Below are 19,374 nucleotides of genomic sequence, written 5' to 3'. Positions count from 1 at the left end.
CAATCTTGGATGGAGCTTTGCAGTGCTGGCAACTTTTGTACTATCTCCCCTATCTTTAACTCCATTCTTTTATTCACTCATTTTCTCAGTTATCCTTTGGTCTAATCATAATCACCATAGTGTCTGAATCACTTTGTGAATATTTTTGTTTACTAAGTACATACATCAGTGCTATTAATTCTTATGGCTAATAAAAGACCAGATATGTAAGTTTCACTAGATTGAGTTGTACCTTAGCATTCAGTGACTTTATATTTTGCTTCCCCAGATATAACTTCTATCTCCCAGGAAATGTTATGAGTGTATAAGAAATAATCAGCTAAAAAGAAGAAAAATTCAAAACTAGTTCAAGCTATATTATCTGAGTGTGATATGTTTTGTCCTTGGAAAACAATCTCTTGATAATACTTGCCTGCCAATATGTAGTTGTTTATTTCTTAGGTAAAAATTAAATTAAAAGGGTTGGAGAGAAAATATATTGAGTAAGATACTTAGCATATATGTCTTTCTTTTTCACATATCTGACCCCAATTAGAAAGCTAACTCTCTTTATAGTTTACCTAAACACTGACAGGAGTAGTCCCTGAGGACAGAGCCAGAAGTAAGACCTGAACACAGCTTGGTAGTCCAAAGTCCTTGCCAAATGAAAAGAAGTGAATTAAAAACACAGATTTATACAACTATAATTATATCAACTTTATTATAATATTTTAATTTTACTTTTTCCAAACTTAAATGTTTGTCTTTAATGGTATAAAAGTTTAATGTTACATGTACATTTTAGGAAAAATGTAGTGAGAGTAAATAAAATTATTAGTAAATGTGTTGCAAAAGTTGAATATTTTAAATGTTTTCATTAAAATTCATGCACAGAATAAATTTTATTAGGCTTTCCACCTATTTCCACATATTTTCTCTATTTTGCAGTCTAAAAATACCATCTTTCTTAGAGCAATGTGCATTTGTTCTATTATCATATTTTTCATAATTTGAAATATTCTCAAAGTGCTATACCTTCTCAATTTATGATACCCAAGATGGCATATCTAGGTCTTTCTATTTCCTGAGGCAATTAGCTATGTCATCTACCCCTATAGTCTCAATAACTAGTCACCATGCTTATTATAGTCTACATTTAATTAGACAACATATATGTATTGTGCTCAGTATTTTGCTAGTTGGTAGGAAATTGGGAGAGTAAGACTGGGAGGTTGGAAGGAAGTCAAGGCTAAAATGCAACTTATATAATAATAATGAATGTTTTCACAATCTGACATTATAGCTGTTTTTCAACTCACTCCATATTATTCTATTCTCTACTTCAATTCTCATCTTGAATTTGGCTATTCTCCAGGCAATCTGAATGCATAGCCCAGAGAGAATAGCCTGAAGTAGCAACTATAACTGTGACTTAAAAAAAAAAACCTGTCTTTATAGGATTGAAAATAGGAGCTACTCTTTAATATGAATATAAAGTTTCTACAAGTTGTGTCTTATTTATTTCTGTGGCTTTAGAAATAACCTTACCACATACCATGAATTGTTGGAGACATTTGTACTTCAGCTTAAGAAGTTTTAAAGGTGATCTACAAAAGATGAGCTACTATGAATATTTTATCAGAAGAGTTACAACTCTAAATTAAAAAAGAAAATTAATCTTTCATGAACACACTAAGATTGAGCACTAGGAAGTACACCACCTTAACAGTTTGAAAAATATTGATCCAGGAAAGAGCAGAAGTTCAGTGCTACCAAGTTATTCTGCGGAGACAACTTTTTTTGAACTTTAATAGTCTATTTTCTCTATTTGATTATATATTTATTTGCAGAGACAATTTAAATTTAAATGTCTTCTTCTGAATTGACTGTTTGACCTTGAAAAATTTATAATGCACCAATCTCCTTCTGTTAAAGGGATTGCATTGTCTCAATGGTCTACTCTAGTTTTGACATCCTATCATTCAATAGTTTGAATTTATGGATTTCATGAATTTCTTTTAGTTTACTTCATTTTACTTTAAATTAATGGACAAAGGTGAGTGGCAATGTTCTTTAATTTACTTTAATTAGCATAAATTGCTAAAGTAATTTAAATTCTGATAATTTTGAGAATGCTACAAAGGAAAGAAATTAAGCATTCATTGAACTAATACAATGTGCCAGCTGTTATATATATATATATATATATATATTTTTTTTTTTTTTTTGCTTTTGTTTTTGGGTCTCATCCAGCAGTGCTCAGGAGTTCCTACTGGCTCTATGCTCAGAAATCGCTCCTGGCAGGCTCAGGGGACCACATGGATGCCAGGATTCAAACCACCATCATTCTGCATGCAAGGCAAACACCCTATCTCCATGCTATCTCTCTGGCCTCAACTGCTATATATTTTGCAAACAATAAGAAATAACTGGACTTAACTATTCCTTATACCATATTTAGGAACAAAGTTTATAGAATGAATTACATAAAGAAAAATCCAAAACAGAGCAAAGGCAGAAAAAAACTGAATCTTGAAGTGATATATAAAGTAGGGAAGAAATAATATGAGAGAAATTGACAAGTGAACTTTTAGCTGAATTGGAGAGATGAGAAATTCTACATATTAGGAAGGAAAGGAAAGGAGGTGTTGAGTTGGAGAAGTACAAAAAGTGCATTTAAATTAATGAAATAGGTAACATGTGAGCCATAATTAAATTACTCACTCTATATTTTATAAATAAATTATATTGACATTAACTCACTACATTAACCACGCGGAGAAGATATAAATTTATACTGAAAATCTGCAATAAGCACAGATTCGAACTTGATATCTTAAAAAAACCATATAAGATCTAAAATACAATCCTGGTGTTTAATTCATCTTTGAACTAGGAGAAGACAAACCAAAGACATGCAGTCATTGAAAGATAATACAATTAAATTTTATAGAAGAGTGGGGCCGGAGAGATAGCATGGAGGTAAGGCGTTTGCCTCTCATGCAGGAGGTCATCGGTTCGAATCCCGGCGTCCCATATATGGTCCTCCCGTGCCTGCCAGGAGCAACTTCTGAGCCTGGAGCCAGGAATAACCCCTGAGCACTGCCGGGTGTGACCCAAAAACCACAAAAAAAAAAAAAAAAAAAAAAAAAAAATTTTATAGAAGAAAGATACCAAAAGAAGACACATCTTACTATTGCATGAGACATTGCCAGATGAAGAATTTGATGTTACTACAATTCAACAGTTCAGAGCTACCACTATGGCACTAAAAAATAAATTGAAGGAGATTAACAGCATGATGTCTGACCACCAGGAATCTACACATTTTTAGCATTTGCATCACCCAACACTTAGAACTGTTTAATGCTCTCCTTACCCCTCTTTACCCATTTATTTCTGTTTTCCATTATTTCAGTGATGACTGCATTGCCATTTACATCAGCACTGAGCATCTATTCTCATCTTCTGCTAAAACACTGGGTTTAAATGCATACAAAGGAGCAGCAGGAGATTTGAAAAAGAATGACTTTATATATCTATATATGTATATATATTTTTTTCTTGTGTGGCAATCTAAAAACAGAAACCAGGATAGCATGTAGGAAAGGAAAGAAGGCTGTAAGAGTCGCTCATTTTATCTTTAATGTACTAGGTAAGACTGAATTATATTTGTATGTGAACAAAGGGATATAGTTTTTCTCTCAGTTCCCAGGAAAGCAAGGGTAGTTACTGGGATTTAGTTTTCAAGCATAAAAAAAAAAGGAGCTCAGTTTTACTTTAAAATTTTTTACCTAGATGTGTAACATAAGATATTAATGTCAGAAGGGAACTTTAAGATCCGAATATTCTTTCTCTAATATACATACCATTGATATTAAATGATTCTTTAAAGTTTCAAAATTTACTGAGGGGCCAGAGTGACAATACAGCAGATAAATTGCTTGTCTTGCATGTGGATGATCCGGATTCAAAATCTGGCATCTGTATGTTTCTCTGAGTCTTCTGGGAATTATTCCTGAGTGTGGAGTAATTTTGAGCACCAGTATTTATGGACGCCCAAAACAAAACAAAGTCTTTAAATTAGTTGATTTGAAGAAGTACTTGAGTTCTTGATGCCTAATATTTTGTTTCAGTTTTGGTTTTGGTTTTTGTGTCACACCCGGTGGCCCTCAGGGGTTACTCCTGGCTCTGAGCTCAGAAATCTGTCCATATGGGATACCGGAATTTGAACCACCGTTAGTTCTGGGTTGGCTGCTACAAGGCATATGCCCTACTGCTGTGCTATCTCTCTGGCCTCTAATATCTTGCCTTTTCTTTTGGGGGGCACACCCAGTGATTTCTCAAGGGTTACTCCTGGCTATGCGCCCAGAAATCTTTCCTGGCTTGAGGAACTATATGGGACGCCGGGGATCGAACCACCGTCTGTCTGCGGCAAGGCAGACGCCTTAATGCTTGCACCACTGCTCCAGCCCAATATTTCGCTTTTTAAATAAAGTCAACTGACAGTTTCTGATTGGCCTTTAGTTACAAGCAAGATTTTTATCACATTCAATAATTGACGTATTTTCGTAATATAATAAGCCTAAAAATAGCATGCTATGGTAAAGAAATAAGATAAACTAATAAAAATAAAACAATTAGGCATGTGATGAAATTATAGTTATAATCTAGAATAACATCAATTCTCTCAACAAATACTTGTGTCTGCAATGTGACAGCATCCATCTTATTTCCTGAAACACAGTGGTGTATAAATGGTAGATATTAACCTAATCATTTTCTTTAAGTTGTCTCACTTTCCCTCATAGTTTTTATAAAATGTAAGTTGTTATATTTCCCACAAGACTCAGATGAGATTAGTGATATACGTAAAATGACATAGGTAAATCTAAGACAGAGGATATGTGACAACAGTTATACAGGAACTATTATAAAGGAAAACTATCTCCCTTTGAAGTGGCATCTAAATTAGTCTGGCATGGAAGCTGAGTATGTGTATTAGTCATGCTGAGGAGATTTGGGAGCATTTTTCAGGAAGTGAAAATAATGAGGTCAAAGTCCTAGGCTCTAGAAGAGACTGGTATTTTTGGAATTTAAAGATATGATAACTGAGTAATGAGCGATAAGCTGAATGATTGTAAACCATAGGCAGTAAGAATGTATTACTTGATCAGATCTACTTGAAAGTAAGACCTCACTAACTAGATTACAGTGATTTAAAATTGTTTTCTATCTTAGAATGGCTTCACAGAAAGACAAAATGATAAAATTTAATAAATAAATAAAATGATAGCTCTATACTTTAGTCATCATTCTTCTTAAGAAACTCAGATTCACTGAAAAGCTAAAATATGGACTCTATTTGGTCTCTGAAAGATCGTTCTATAAAGTAGTATTGTTTTTTCTTTTACTTTTTTATAGAGATGGTGAAGGTAAGCAAACTGCTTTCCACTGCTTCATTTATTAAGCTTTAGGAAGTTCCATACCTATTACAGGGTTGAAACAGAATAGCAGGTATATAACTTTATGTTTAGTAGCAATAATGAAGATCTCAATTTCAAGATATACAATTGTAACATAACTTAGAGTTGTATAGGCTGGGTACTTTACTAAACAGAAGTGAAGGGGTTAAGGATTGGAGTATTAATACTTCAGTGGGAAAAATGCTTAGCTTACAAAGATTTTGATTCTTGGTATCTTCTATGGTCCCCTAAGCCCTGACAGGAGTAATTTCAAGCATAGAGCAAGGAGTAACTCTGACTACCTTCTGAAATGACCTAAAATCAAAGAAAAAAAATAGAGGAAAACTAAAGAAATTAGGAACCAGGGAGACACAACAGGAGATAAGGCAAGAACCTTGCAGACAGACTACTAACCCAGTTTGATTTGCAGCACCATATAATTCCCAGAACATTGAAGAGTGTGCCCATGAAAATCCTTAAGAATGACCAGGTATGACCCTGAAGGCCACTGAGCACCTGTGGAATGACCCAGTTTATTGCAAATTCTGACCCACCCTTGGGCCCTAGCATTGAACTGTTAGCTGGGCCAAGAATTTCCAGAAGCTTCTTACACACTGCTTGAGAGATTTCCCTTTCTCCAGTAAAAATAGGAGCTCTCTATTGATCTATGGTAAAAATTTAGATGGATATGTCTTACATTATAGGTGAGAAACTAATGCAACTGACAAGTTAAAAAAAGTGAGACAGTGATAGACACTGGATAATGTAACTAATATGTGTTTTCTTTATTATTTTTCCAATAATAGTGTTTTTAGACCACTAGAACCTGGCACTTATAACAGTTCTATGTACATAGCAGTGACCTAAACCATGATTTTTTTCCCCAGCAATTATGTCATTATTTTCTTGATTCTCAACTCATGATAGATGCTTCTGATTGATTGGTTGATTGATTGATCTTGAAGTCTTAAGGAGCCTGGGATTGATCTAAATGTGGCTTTCAAGATAGAAAGTCAAAGCTGCTCTCAATTATTCTGAATTGAAATGTCATATGACACCTATTCTCATTCATATTATAGATTTTTGTATATATTCATTACGTATAACGTATAACAGGCACCTATTAAAAGGGAATATATGCCTATATCTTTTTGTTTGTTTGTTTTGGGTTACACCCAGTGGCCCTCAGGGGTTACTCCTGGCTCTGTGCTCAGGAATCACTCATGGTGGGCTTGGGGAACCAGATGAGGTGTCAGGGATTGGAACCGGATCTGCCATGTTCAAGGCAAATGCCCTACTCATTCACTATTTCTATGCCTCTAATATGCCTAAATCTAATAGACAAATGTTTTGGTAGCAGCGATATAATTTATAATAGGAAAACAAAGATAGGAGCATTTAAATTGGTTTTATTTTACTTGGGGGAATCACATCCAGTGATTTTCAGAGTTTATTCCTAACTCCACTCAAGAATATTTGCTACTGGCAATATTTGGGGTACTATATAGTTTTTGACTATATATAAGGATTTCAAGTATAAAAGAATTATATAAAAGTTTGCCTATATATAGAAATGTCAAATATAGGTGGAAATTAAATGATTATTATACACGAGAAGAAATGTCATTTTGACTTCACTATACAAAATTAGTTGAAGAGAATAGATTGTGGCAGAACCACTTAGGGGAAATTATAGGGAGAAATATTTAGAACAACTGAAAGGAAAACTGAAGAAAATGCAGGAAGGACAGAATCCACACATTTTTAAAGAATTAGAGATGAAGTGTAGTAGTCACAAATTATTTGAAAAATAAGAAAAAAACTCTCGAGATTGGCTCCTATATAACAGTAGAGCTAGTGGCATATCATTGATGAAAACAGAAAGAAAAGATAATGAAGGAGGAAAGGTAAGAGATAGGTGAAGATTTTTGTATTGTTTTGAGGTTATCTGAGTGGCCTTAGCTTTGGCAATGTGCATAATACTCTGTGCTTCTACACTCATTAAGAGTATTTTGGGGGGCCGGAGAGATAGCATGGAGGTAAGGTGTTTGCCTTGCATACAGAAAGTCATTGGTTCGAATCCCGGTAACCCATATGGTCCCTTGAGTCTGCCAGGAGCTATTTCTGAGCCTAGAGCCAGGAGTATTAACTAACACCTGAGCACTGCCGGATGTGACCCGAAAACCAAAAAAAAAAAAAAAAAAGTGTCCAGACTATTTTTGGGCTGGTTCATTCTTCAACTGGAGTTCAGGTTAGGTTTAAATTCGTGCTGGGTCATTTTTGAATTTTGCTCTCAGGACTAGAACAAAATAAATCCTTTTCAGATCCATCTTGGTTTTATGGTCTTTGTTATGTGGTTAAATCAGTGAACTATGCCTAAGAGGTTTTCACTAAGTGAAATCTTCTACATAATAGAGTGCCCCAGTCTGAGAACAGACACATCTTCCATTGTGTCTCTCTGAGTTCCTTTGATTTTAAGAGGCAAAACATGTGAAGAGGGCTTAATGTATTCAAACCTCACCAAGGTCTTAATTTAATGTCACAATTGTCCTCGCTCATGTCACAAACACTTAGAAGCCTGAGATCTTTGATTAGAAAAGATCTGCTGACAAGAACAGAGTGGAAATAACAATCTTCATTGATAATACTCTTTAAATGGGCAAATTTATGCACAGACCAGTGGAATTCTATCCCAGCTTGAGGATGTATTTAGGCTACGAATCTTCTCATTCCTAGCACATATGATAAGGGGGTGCTGAAGGGGAGACTAAGAAGACTACCTATACTAGCAGCCTGGGGGGGTAAAAAAGAGGGATATGGGATGCATGCTGGGAACAAGCATGGAGGGAGGACAATATTGGTGGTGGGAACGCCCCTGATTCACTATCACTATGTACTAAAATATTGTAATCCACTTTGATTTTAAAAAAGCCTTGGGCTCATTTGGTCATAATTGTGTTGTCTTCCTCCTCCTCCTCCATCACCTCCTCCTCCTTTCTTCCTCTTCCTTTTCCTTCTCTTCTTTCTCTTCCTTCTCCTCCTCCTTTCACTTTTCTTCTTCTCCCCCTCTCCTTCTCTCTCTCCCTACTTCGAAAAAATTTCAGCGTTGTAATTTGCAAAAAGCCTCTTATTCTTGCAAATGATTTCGTGCGCTTGCTTGGCAAGGCAGATAGATCAAGTGTGCAATTTTCACACACTGCACATTCTAAGAACAGGAACACAGACAAAACACACACACCCTCTCCCTGCAAAATTTATGTTGCCCCAATTCATCATGCTTTACGATTCATTTACTCCTTGCTAAATTTCATGCCACATGCCACTTCTAGGGAGGCATTTTTTTCCTCCTGGCTTTTCCATCCACAGCAGCAGTCCAGGACCTCCAGGACTCCGCCCAAAGCTGAATAAAGCTGGTACTTCCTCGCTCTTCTCGCTCCGCCCTAAATCGGTGCCAACAGGGGCTCCCGCAGTTGGTCCAGTCGCTCTTGCAAATGTGGGGGGGGCTCCATCCTTGAGTCCTGGGGTCTCAGTGAAATACATCTGACCCCGTGCTGCTAGATTGGGGAGAATAAAAGGAGTCCTGGGGGTCAGGGGCTGCAGGAGACCACCAGGTCAGGCTATCAGGAATCCACCCGCCCACTCAGGGATCCCCTTCCCTCCCCCAGCTGGGCGCGCCCCAACTCCGGGCCAAGAGCAACCACCGGATCTTCTTCAGTTTCAACACAAAGGGAATCCTCGGCCGCAGGAAGTGCATCACTGAAAAGGGGGGTGCGGGGGCGGGGAAAGGGGGTGCTTCCCTCTCACTCTCCCTCCCGAAGCCCTGGCCAGCCAGTGACGAAACCTGCCGGGTTCCCCCCTGCGCCCCTGGAGACAGGAGGATTCGAGCTAAGAGCTCGGGCACCAACTCCCCTCCACTCCCTGGCTCACCTGGTGTTGGGGGACACTCTCTGCAGCACCCCAAGGGCTCTCACACCTGTTTGCTCTCCCCCTCACCCCACCTTGCCTTGTGCAAGCAGGCACCTGCCTTGGAGTTGGGCCTTTCTGCCTGGGGCGCAACTTTCCTGCCACGTGTCCTTTTCCCTGCTTGGGTTTCTTGCAGAATCCAGGCCCTGGGGATGGGGGGGGGGGTTCTCCTCTGGACACCCTCCAGCACTACTGCACCCCTGGTTTGTTAGAGGCGTCCCTTGGAGGGACGTAGGTCCTTGGGAACCCCGGTCCCGCCTAGCAGAGCAGGCGGGGACAGGCGACTTTCGCTTTCCCAGACACCTGCCACTTCCAGGGACACTGCGCCCGCCCTGCCAGGGACTGGGGTGATCTGGGAGAGAAAGCGGGGTACAAACTGATGTGGAAGCTTTTTTTTTCTTGGCCATTCAACCTGGCTGTTTTTACTTTATATATATGCACACACATATACATGTATGTATACATATATACTTTTTATTGTGACCAAAGTGAATGACTAATGTCCACAGTAATATTTAAATAATTTTTCTTTATGATTTTTATTGTGACCCGAGTAAGGAACAATGGCCAGTGTTTACTTTAATTATTTTTTTGGAAACCAATAAAAGCAGCAAACTTTTCTAGAAATTTTTGATTCCCCCCCCCCCCCCACACACACACACATTCCCTGTTAGAGCCCAGACCAGCCATTGTCCAGATTCTGTTGGCACAGGATTTTCTTTTAACTTAGAATGACTTGGTCGGGAGGAAGCCAGTGGCATTTTGCTGAAAGGGGGGCTAAACAGCTATTTGGGGAGGGAGAGTAGGAGGAAAACTGGGTTCAAGGGACAGGTCCTGGGTCCAGAGACCCAAGTGACCGGAGCTAAGGGGAGCGGGCGGGTGCATATTCGCCCAGGCAGGTGTGCCCGCAAGAGGGCCACCTGTACCCGGGGCTCTCCGGGAGGAGTCAGGGAGTGGGGTGCCCTCCTCTCAAGTTCCAGGAGGAGGCCGGTACCTGCCCGGACCTGTCTCCTCCCCTTCCCCAACACCACACCCACGAGACTCCGGTCTCCCAGGGAGAGGACGGAGCGGGGAACAAAGGGGTCTTTGTTCCCTGGCTCCGGGGGTGGGAATCGTGCTCGCTCGCTCGCTTGCATTTCCCGGAGCCCCAAAGAGATCTGGGGGTGCTGTCGCCCGCCTCCCCATCTCGCCCGGCCTCTAGCGCAGCAGCCCCCCCAAGACCCCAGCTCATGGCACCAGGTTAGGGCGCTGCACTCCAGGTCGCCCCGGGCTCCAGGCGGGCCTATTGGGGGGCGCCCCCCCCGGGATTTGGGAGGTGCAGGAGGAAAGGGGGAGGTTCCTGCAGCTGCAGGGGGTGGAGGAGGCTGGGCTGGGTGAGCCCTGGCGGGGTGCAAGCTCTGGGTCCGAGCTGCCAGCCTCTGCTGCAAACTCTGTGGCTCCTCTTTTGCATCTTCCCTTTGCATCAGCCCTGCACACCGGGGTCCCCTTCTTTCTTCCACCTTTTTGGCACTTTCCTCCCAAACCAACCTTGTGGGGCAAACTTTGATGGAGAATTTCACACCACGCTGGAAAAATGCCGGTTATGAAAGGATTACTGGCCCCGCAGAACACCTTCCTCGATACCATAGCCACCCGCTTTGATGGAACACGTAAGTCTTCTTTCTCCCCTTTGCAAGGGCTTGGCATAGTCTTTTTCTGCTTTTTTATTTCTTTTTTTTTTATTTTATTTATTCCTCTCCCAAGTATGAAGTGTCTCGTTATAAATTACTTTCCTTCCCACTTCGCTTTGTGCACCAGCTGAGTGCATTTTTTCTGTTCAAGCTAAGATGTCAAAATGTATTATTATTATTATTACTATTATTACTATATTATGTGAGAAGGAAGTGTTTTTTTTTTTCCTCCCAAGGCTTGACATATTAACACTTTGAATTGCTTTAGCTACCCCCTTGAATTCTTGGGTTTGTAAGGAGGGGGAAAACAGCCTGAAGAAAGATCTAGGACCCTGCCTGCAGTGGGACCCTTAGCCGGATACTTAAGGAAATAAGTTGCAATTAATTTCTCCGGTGGAAGTGGAAATTGGCTTTGGCTATGTTGTCACCTTTGCTTTCTAGAGTGCCAGGGCTCCCGAGCGAGAGTTTGGAATGTACTTTTCCTCCGGGGAAGCTTCATTCCCAATGGTCTTTTCAAGATTTCCCTCCCCAGTATAAGAAATGCAGAACGGGGGGGTTTGCCAAGGGCCAGCTTTCTGTCGAATTCTAACTGTCCTTGAGTTTGCCACAATGGTGATTCCTGCTTTAAAGGAAGAATCGTATCTCTCCTTAAAATTAGTCTAACACCCGAAGAGAAACTGAGGATAGGAAGAGTTGGAGAATATAAAGGCTGAGAGGATAAAAAGACCAAGTTTTGATTTTGGGGGGTAGTCTGGGAGTACCAGGGACCACACACAGGTGTGTGTGTGTGTGTGTGAGAGAGAGAGAGAGAGAGAGAGAGAGAGAGAGAGAGAGAGAGAGAGAGAGAGAGAGAGAGAGAGAGAGAGAGAGAGAGAGAGAGAGAGAGAGAGAGAGAGAGAGAGAGAGTTCCTTAACATTTGGATTTGGATGGGAGGGAGACTATCATCAGACACGGACAGTGTTTAAATTTTCTTTTAAAGGCAAGACAAAACAAAAACATGGAAAGGATGTTTGAAGGCTTGAAGAGTGTTTGAAACTATATTCAGCACCACGGTCAGGTCCCGGCTTTTTGCAAGGTTTTTCATGTTCTGAAACAGTTACTAGTTGGTCTGGGCAGGCTCGCTTCTTGCAATTGGTACTCTGTCTCTAATCTCACTCCCTAGAAACACTTTCAGGTGGTTTCACTCTAATTATTCACACCGTTCTCTTAGCTTATGGTTTTTGTACATGCCATCTTTGTGTTTATGCTTTTAAACAAGATTCATAGGTATCCATTTACTCTAAAGATGTTCAAGTACCATGAAAAAAAATGACTATGCTTACATATTTCTTGGAACTGATAGTGAAGAAGACATAAAATTCTATTTCTACTTCAGTCTTACTATGCAAGGTATGAGTTATAGACTTTTATGCTTCAAGAGTAGTTTAAAGAAAGTTTATGAGAAAGAAATAAAGCACTTAGGTGATTTTGCTCAACTTTTATTTCTGACATACATTTTAATCATAGTGTGGACGTGGATCTTTGGTCACTTCTTCCAGTGCTTTTCTCTTTGTCTTTAGACCTATTCCTTCTTTAAATAGTTTAGATATATCAAATAATATGAAGAGCTGGCCATTATGTATCTGTCTTCCTTAGATAACAACAACAAAACAATGTTCTACTAAAAGTTCAAGTTTCTTATTACTTGTCACTATCTCTGAAAGGGCCCCATCATACAAAATTGCCATTCTCCTCTTTAACCACATACCTCAGGTGCTATTATTTTCTATCTGGGGAACTTAACAGTTTCATCTAGATGTTTATTCTTAAAGTTATATATTTAAATCCATAAGGCTTTAAGCATTGACCCCAAATATGTCTGCTGAAAGTGAGGTCATTGACAAATGGTAGTTGCTTATATTATTGTCATTTGAACTTGAAGTCTGTCACCCCCAACACAGTCATCAGAATTACTGCAAGGTCATATTTAGAAATCAATTGCTAAGGAAAGGAGCTTTGAATCATCAACTTGAGTGGACACTTCATCCTCTGTCTTTGGTTATGGCATGATAGGCAGAAGACAGAAAAATGGGTTTCCTATAAATGGCTCTGTTTAAATTGTAATGACAAGTTCATGTTAATAAAATTGAACATTATAAATCTTAAATATTTATTGGAAAGCCCATCATTATATACTAGCATTTCAAATAAAGGTAAACTAAAACTGTTTTGAGAGCATGTTTGGCCTATACTTCACCATGTATGGGACATTCCTAGAGGAAATCATTTAGTGCAAGATCAGTCTGAAAAATTAGCAAAAGAAATTTCAAAGTAATTAGTAAATAAAAAGTTTTTTAGCAATATTTTGTTGATAAGATTTAATAGATATCATTCTTCCTGATAAATGACATCCAAAAAAACCCAAAGGATTGTATCTTCTCATTTGCTTTTTCTTTAGCAGAATGATTTGAATAGTTTGAAACAAAATATTTCAAACAAAATTTTAGTCATTAATTAAGTTTATAGTTAATATTCAGGTAATGTTTAGTTATCTTTATGTTGATGTAATTATTATGCACAAATTATTACTGCTATCTATTAACTTTTCCTATAGCCATTATTTGCTTTATAAAGTAGAATTTTGTTTTATAGTGAAAATACGATATTAATATTTTTGTAAAGTTTCTACTTCCAAATGAAAACTATTCCAAAAAGTTTATTAGGGCTTTACACAAATTGTGTTTTTTTTGAAAAATATATTTTCTACTTTATTTTTAGGTATTATTTTTATTGTCATGTTGGTATCTCACTTTTTATTATCATTAGTTTAATGAAAGAGTAAAAGGGAATAAAATAACCTTGGGAAACCACCTGGCTTTTTAAATATCATAAAATATTATTATTATTAACTCTTTATTAAATGAAATTGAATAGAAATAAATAAAAGTTAAGCTATAACCTAAAATTTCTCTAAGGGAAAACGTATATATGACAGTAAAAATCTGTAAGGTAATCTTAGTTTGTCAGGTGAGATAGTATCATAGGGTAACCAGTAACAACTCAACAATGTATTATATCATCTGGTTAGTCTTTATTGCTTTATGGAAAGGTTGTAATAGATGTTTTTATTTTTTAGGGAAGTGAGAATTTTCAGGATTGAAACACAATTGTAATAATTAAATTGTACCAATTATTACTAATAATTGTACTAATTAAACTTATTTTTCATATAATACAAGTTTTTGAAACAAATATTTTTACAGTAAACTATTCTAAAATATATTTACTTTTGAAATGTGTTCTATTACTTTGTGTTTAATCGAAGTATAGTAAGTCATAGTATAACTAAGCACCTTGGCCTAAGAAATAATACTGGTGTTAAGGTGTTTGCCTTGCATGCCAGCTGACCTTGGTTTGGACCTTGACTCAATCCATTCTGCCACATCACTTTTTTTCTCCTCTCAGTACTGTTGTGGACAGTACAATCCCTGCTCCCAAAACAATAAAAATGAAAAAACTAAACACCTTTTAAGTATTGAATTTGTATACACACTTTATGGGGGAAATAGTAATGCTAAAGAATTTCTTTGACTTGTTATATGTAGCCATACTGCTTACTTAAGGCACTCAGATACACTTCCAAACTTACACATGTATGAATACACATCCTTAGCATCAAGTTCTTTTATCATAGTTCACTCTTTCCTATATGTAAATATCTATGTAGTTCTGAGTGTTGATTTGCTAAAGAAACATAGAAGGAAGGGAAAAGAGAATGAGAGTAAGTGCTTTATTTTCATTCTCTTCATGTTGTAAATGAATTCTTCACCCTGCAAAGAACTCATATGGTTCTTCAGAATTTCCACACAATGACTATAACTGATTTTGCAAGAATTAAATGAAAGATTTTACTAGAAGTATAATTTTTGACAAATGAGTTATGCAAATAAGAAAAGTTGATTATATAGTCTTTAAAATTAAAAAAAGTTTGTCTTGACATTATTATATAGAGCAGTATGGAAAACTAATAGGTTAAGAATAGACCTTATGCCCAACCTATATAGAGTTTTTTAAATTCTAGTATTTGTCATCACCTTTAGATCAAAAGCCATGCATAGCACAAGAAAATATCAAAGATTCTGAGTAACCAGCTTGGGATATCTTAGGTTCAATGGAAGTCCTTAATTACTCTGAAAATTTGTTTATTGATTCATGAATCAATCATTCCTTTAACAATATTTAGTCAATATTGACAATATAAAAGTGCTTAAGACAACTCTGTGGAATAAATTATGCTTGTTCTTTTCTCAAAGAGGCTAATACATGCATGTAGAAATTATGTTGTAGGTTGAAAATGGATAAAAGTAATTTGTAGATATAGAAAAAGTGATTTTCAAAACATTATATTTTGTCATAATATATTATTGAAGATGAAAACACTGTGCCTTGATAAATATGAAGTATTTTATATCCACAGTATTTATTTACTTGCTTTGGCTTATGGGCCATACCTCGTGATGCTCAGAGATTACTTCTGGCTCTGCACCCAGAAAGTACTCCTGGTTGTGCTCCCGGGCCATATAGGATGCCAGGTACTATACTCCAGGTTGGCCACATGCAAGTCAAGCTTCCTACTAACAATATTATCTCTCCTGTCCCCAAAAAACTTTTTAAAAAGTCAAACTTTCTATGGTTTGTGATCTGAAACATGATAAATAAAACAGCTGAAATCTAGGTAGCTTCTTTTTCCTATTTTTTTTTCCTAAAAGTACTTTAACATTTGGACAAAGAACCCAAGAAATGAGCATAACTATAGTGTTTCTCATTTTCTTATAAATGTTCATTTTGTTGGGGAGCTTTTTAATTTGCTTCATTTGGTGGGAGATCACACTCAGCAGTGTTCAGGGCTTACTCCTGATTCAATTTAGGAATCTCTGCTGGTAGGGCTTGTGAGACCATATGTGGAGCTGGGGATTGAACCCAGGTTGGCTGCATGCAAAACAAATGCCTTACTTGTATGTTCTCTATCCCCCTAATTTTCTCTTAAGAAAGAGAAGGAAATGGTTGATTGCTGACCACATAGCTGAGTACTTGTCTGCTCCAAGGTTGTTCAATCTCGTGTTGTAATATATAATTATGAGTATGTAGAATAAAAATAATTGAGGATGTGCTAGAATTTAGTTTTAGTGATGTTGGACTAGTGCCAGCAGCACAGAATTTCAGCTGTTATAGAGATATACAATACATCCTGGCAATGTACATTTGCTGATATAGTCTAAATACTAAGTTTGAAAATTCATTTTAAGTTTAGCAGAGCCTACAAAGAGAAAGATGAGACTTTACCTACAGCGTAGTTCAGATTTAGCAACTGGAGCAGTTGAATAGCTTTCTTAGTCATTTTAAGAAGTAAAATATAGTTCTTGGATTAGAACTTTCTTAGGAGATAAATTTTGTGTTTCTTTATAGCTGTTAATGCGACTCTCTTTGTTAAACCCTTCAATATTCGCTTGTCCCTAAATGAACTAATAATCCTTTTTAGCCTATGAAACCTATTTGTCTTTTTATATTTTCTGACCCCATTTATTAGCATCACCTCCCGCTCATTTTTCCCAGCCTGGAATTTGAGTTGGCCGAGACTACCCACACATCTAATTGGTTATAAGATTTTAAATTTTACTTGAGAAATGCCCTAATTTGACTCCTTATCTCCTTTTTCCATGCTTCTACATTTTAGGCCATTGTTTTTTTTTGTTTGTTTTTTGTTTTTTTTTTTACCTATATAACAGCAATTTTACATTAGCTGAACTTTAGTGGCCACAGACCCTTATACACATTCACTCATTTGCTCCTTCCTAGTATGCATTATCCCCAGAATAATTTTTGTTAACTTTGTTACGTTAACATAACTCTAATATTTTTGATTTGGGGCCACACCTAGAGACACTCAGGGGTTACTTCTGGCTCGGTGCTCAGAAATCGCTCCTGGCGGGCTCAAGAGGACCATACGGAATGCTGAGGATCAAACCCACGTCAACCTTGTGCAAGGCAAATACCCTACCCACTGTGCTATTGCTCCAACCCCAACTCTAATGTTTAAAGGGAAATAAACATTTACTCAATTAACACCTCTCCTTAAATTAGTACAGCAGTTCTGTCTCTTAGAAGATGTTCAAAATCCTAAATGTCACCTAACACTAAATAATTTGGCACAATCATGCCACCTTCCAGTCAGCAAACATAAATCCTAATCTCCTTTGCTCATTCTTCCCTTGGGGCCTTTGCAATTTAGCTAAAGAACAAGATCCTTAATTGTCTTCAAGATCCAGCTTGAGGTTCTTCTATTTAGACTCTGGTGTTCCAAGCAGAACCAGGTGACAGTTTTTTATTGCCTGCATGCTTCCTAATATAACCCTCTGTCTACTCCAACATATGCTCTCTTGATGTGCCTTCATCTTTCCACACTCAGCTATCAACTCATGGAAGCCCAGAATGTGTCTTATTCACTTTGAATTCTCTCTGCTTAAAGTTATACCGGGTACTAAGTCTTTGCTCAATAAATGTTTTCTGTGCCAAAAGAATCAAAAATTACTTAAATGACATTACATTAAAATTACTTAAATGATTACTTATCTTTAATAATTAATATATCATCTTTATTTTCCTATGAAAGTATTTGGGGGTTTCATTTATTCACTATTTTGTGATTATTCTAAGTTTTGAAACATAATTCCAGACTGTTTTCTAGCTCCTCCTTTTCACTTAATTTAAGTATCAGTCCCTTTTGTTTTTGCTTTTGTTTGGGGGCTGTATCCAGTGGTGCTCAGAGGTTATTCCTGGCTCTGCTCTCAGTAATTACTCCTGGTGGGGTCTGGGGACCATATGGGATGCCAGGGATCGACCACATGCAGGGCAAATGCTCTACCAGCTGTACTATCACTTCAGCCCCACCAGTTCTTTTTTAAGACTAATAATATTAGCAATTTCTGCGTGTGTGCGTGTGTGTGTGTGTGTGTGTGTGTGTGTGTGTGTGTGTGTGTGTGTGCTTTGTTTCAGCCCACACCTAGCACTACTCAGGGGTTACTCCTGGCTCTGCATTCAGAAATCACCCATAACAGGCTTGGGGGCCATATAAGATGCCAGGAATCAAACCCAGGTTTATTCCAGGTCAGGCACATGCAAGACAATCGCCCTGCCACTGTGCTATCTCTCTGGCCCCAATACTAGCAATTTCTATCTGAAGTATCTCTACATACAAACTTCTAGTGTGCTGGTACTTGTCTACTTTTACTACCCAGTAAGATGGAAACTAACTCTTTTTTTCTCTCTCTTTTTTTTAACACTAGCTTGCTATTTTTTTTTTACTAAAACTTGTGATCTTTCTACTATATCACACTGTTTCTTTAAAATGTGTTTTTTTATAGCAAGTGTAAACAGACAATTTCTAGTTTCTAATTCTTTCAAAAAGAGTTACTATTTTTAGCTATTTCAAGTTTTACATGTTTTTTTTTGTCAATTTTGATACATCATTCTTTATGTATCATTCTTTATGTCATTTAAAGAAAAGATTTAACTTTATATTTCATGCTCTTCCTTTTTTCTGAGGAAAGGGTGTTACACTTGGCAGTGCACAGAGTTTTCTCCTGTCATTGCATTCAAGGAATCAGTCCTAGTAGGCTCAGGGTACCATATGTGATACTGGGCATAGAACCAGATCCTTTTTGTGTAAGACTAGCATTCTACCTGCTATATATACTATTGCATCAGCTCTAAATTGTTATTTTAAACTCATTTTCAAGAACTAATAAAATCATTCATTAGTGCAAAAACAGTTTTATTCATGAAATAAATTTATTCTGTAGTAAAAATAACTTTATTCTGTGTGTGTGTGTGTGTGTGTGTGTGTGTGTGTGTGTGTGTGTGTGTGTGTGTGTGAGGCTTGGGTAGAGTGTGTTTGGATGACAACTGATGGCTCTCGGGGCTATTCCCAGATCTACACTCTGGATTCACCTCTAGGGGTGCAGCATCAGAGTTCAGCAGCAGGATGCAAGTAACATGAATTATTACTGTATTATTTTCCAGCTCCAATAAATTCATTTTCTTGGAGATTTAGAAACTTCAAGTTTGCTCACTCTTGAACACCCAGAGATGAATTTTTTTTATTGCTAGGTTGATCTATCTATAGAAAATAATCTGTGTAGTTATAATCACACAGGTTTAATTTTTACTGTTTTGTTTGTTTTTAAAGTAAGATTTTTATTTTATTTTATTTTATTGGTTTTTGGGTCACATCCGGTGATGCTCAGGTGTTACTCCTGGC

General features: G+C 37.6%; 2 protein-coding genes across 2 annotated transcripts in view; one reads left to right on the top strand and one right to left on the bottom strand.

Annotated features, from left to right (window-relative positions):
- Window positions 1–19,374, bottom strand: part of SATB1 (SATB homeobox 1) — a 1,007,816-nt gene that overhangs the window by 854,324 nt on the left and 134,118 nt on the right. The window lies entirely within an intron of this gene.
- Window positions 10,808–19,374, top strand: part of KCNH8 (potassium voltage-gated channel subfamily H member 8) — a 389,068-nt gene continuing 380,501 nt past the window's right edge. The window contains exon 1 of the mRNA XM_049766132.1: window positions 10,808–11,056. Within this exon, the coding sequence (XP_049622089.1) occupies window positions 10,981–11,056 (76 nt within the window). The 5' untranslated portion in view covers window positions 10,808–10,980. The remainder of the gene's footprint in view (window positions 11,057–19,374) is intronic.

The sequence above is a fragment of the Suncus etruscus genome, chromosome 20 (genome assembly GCF_024139225.1).
Source record: "Suncus etruscus isolate mSunEtr1 chromosome 20, mSunEtr1.pri.cur, whole genome shotgun sequence".
Classification (NCBI taxonomy): Eukaryota; Metazoa; Chordata; class Mammalia; order Eulipotyphla; family Soricidae; genus Suncus; species Suncus etruscus.
This window is presented reverse-complemented; position numbering and strand designations above follow the sequence as displayed.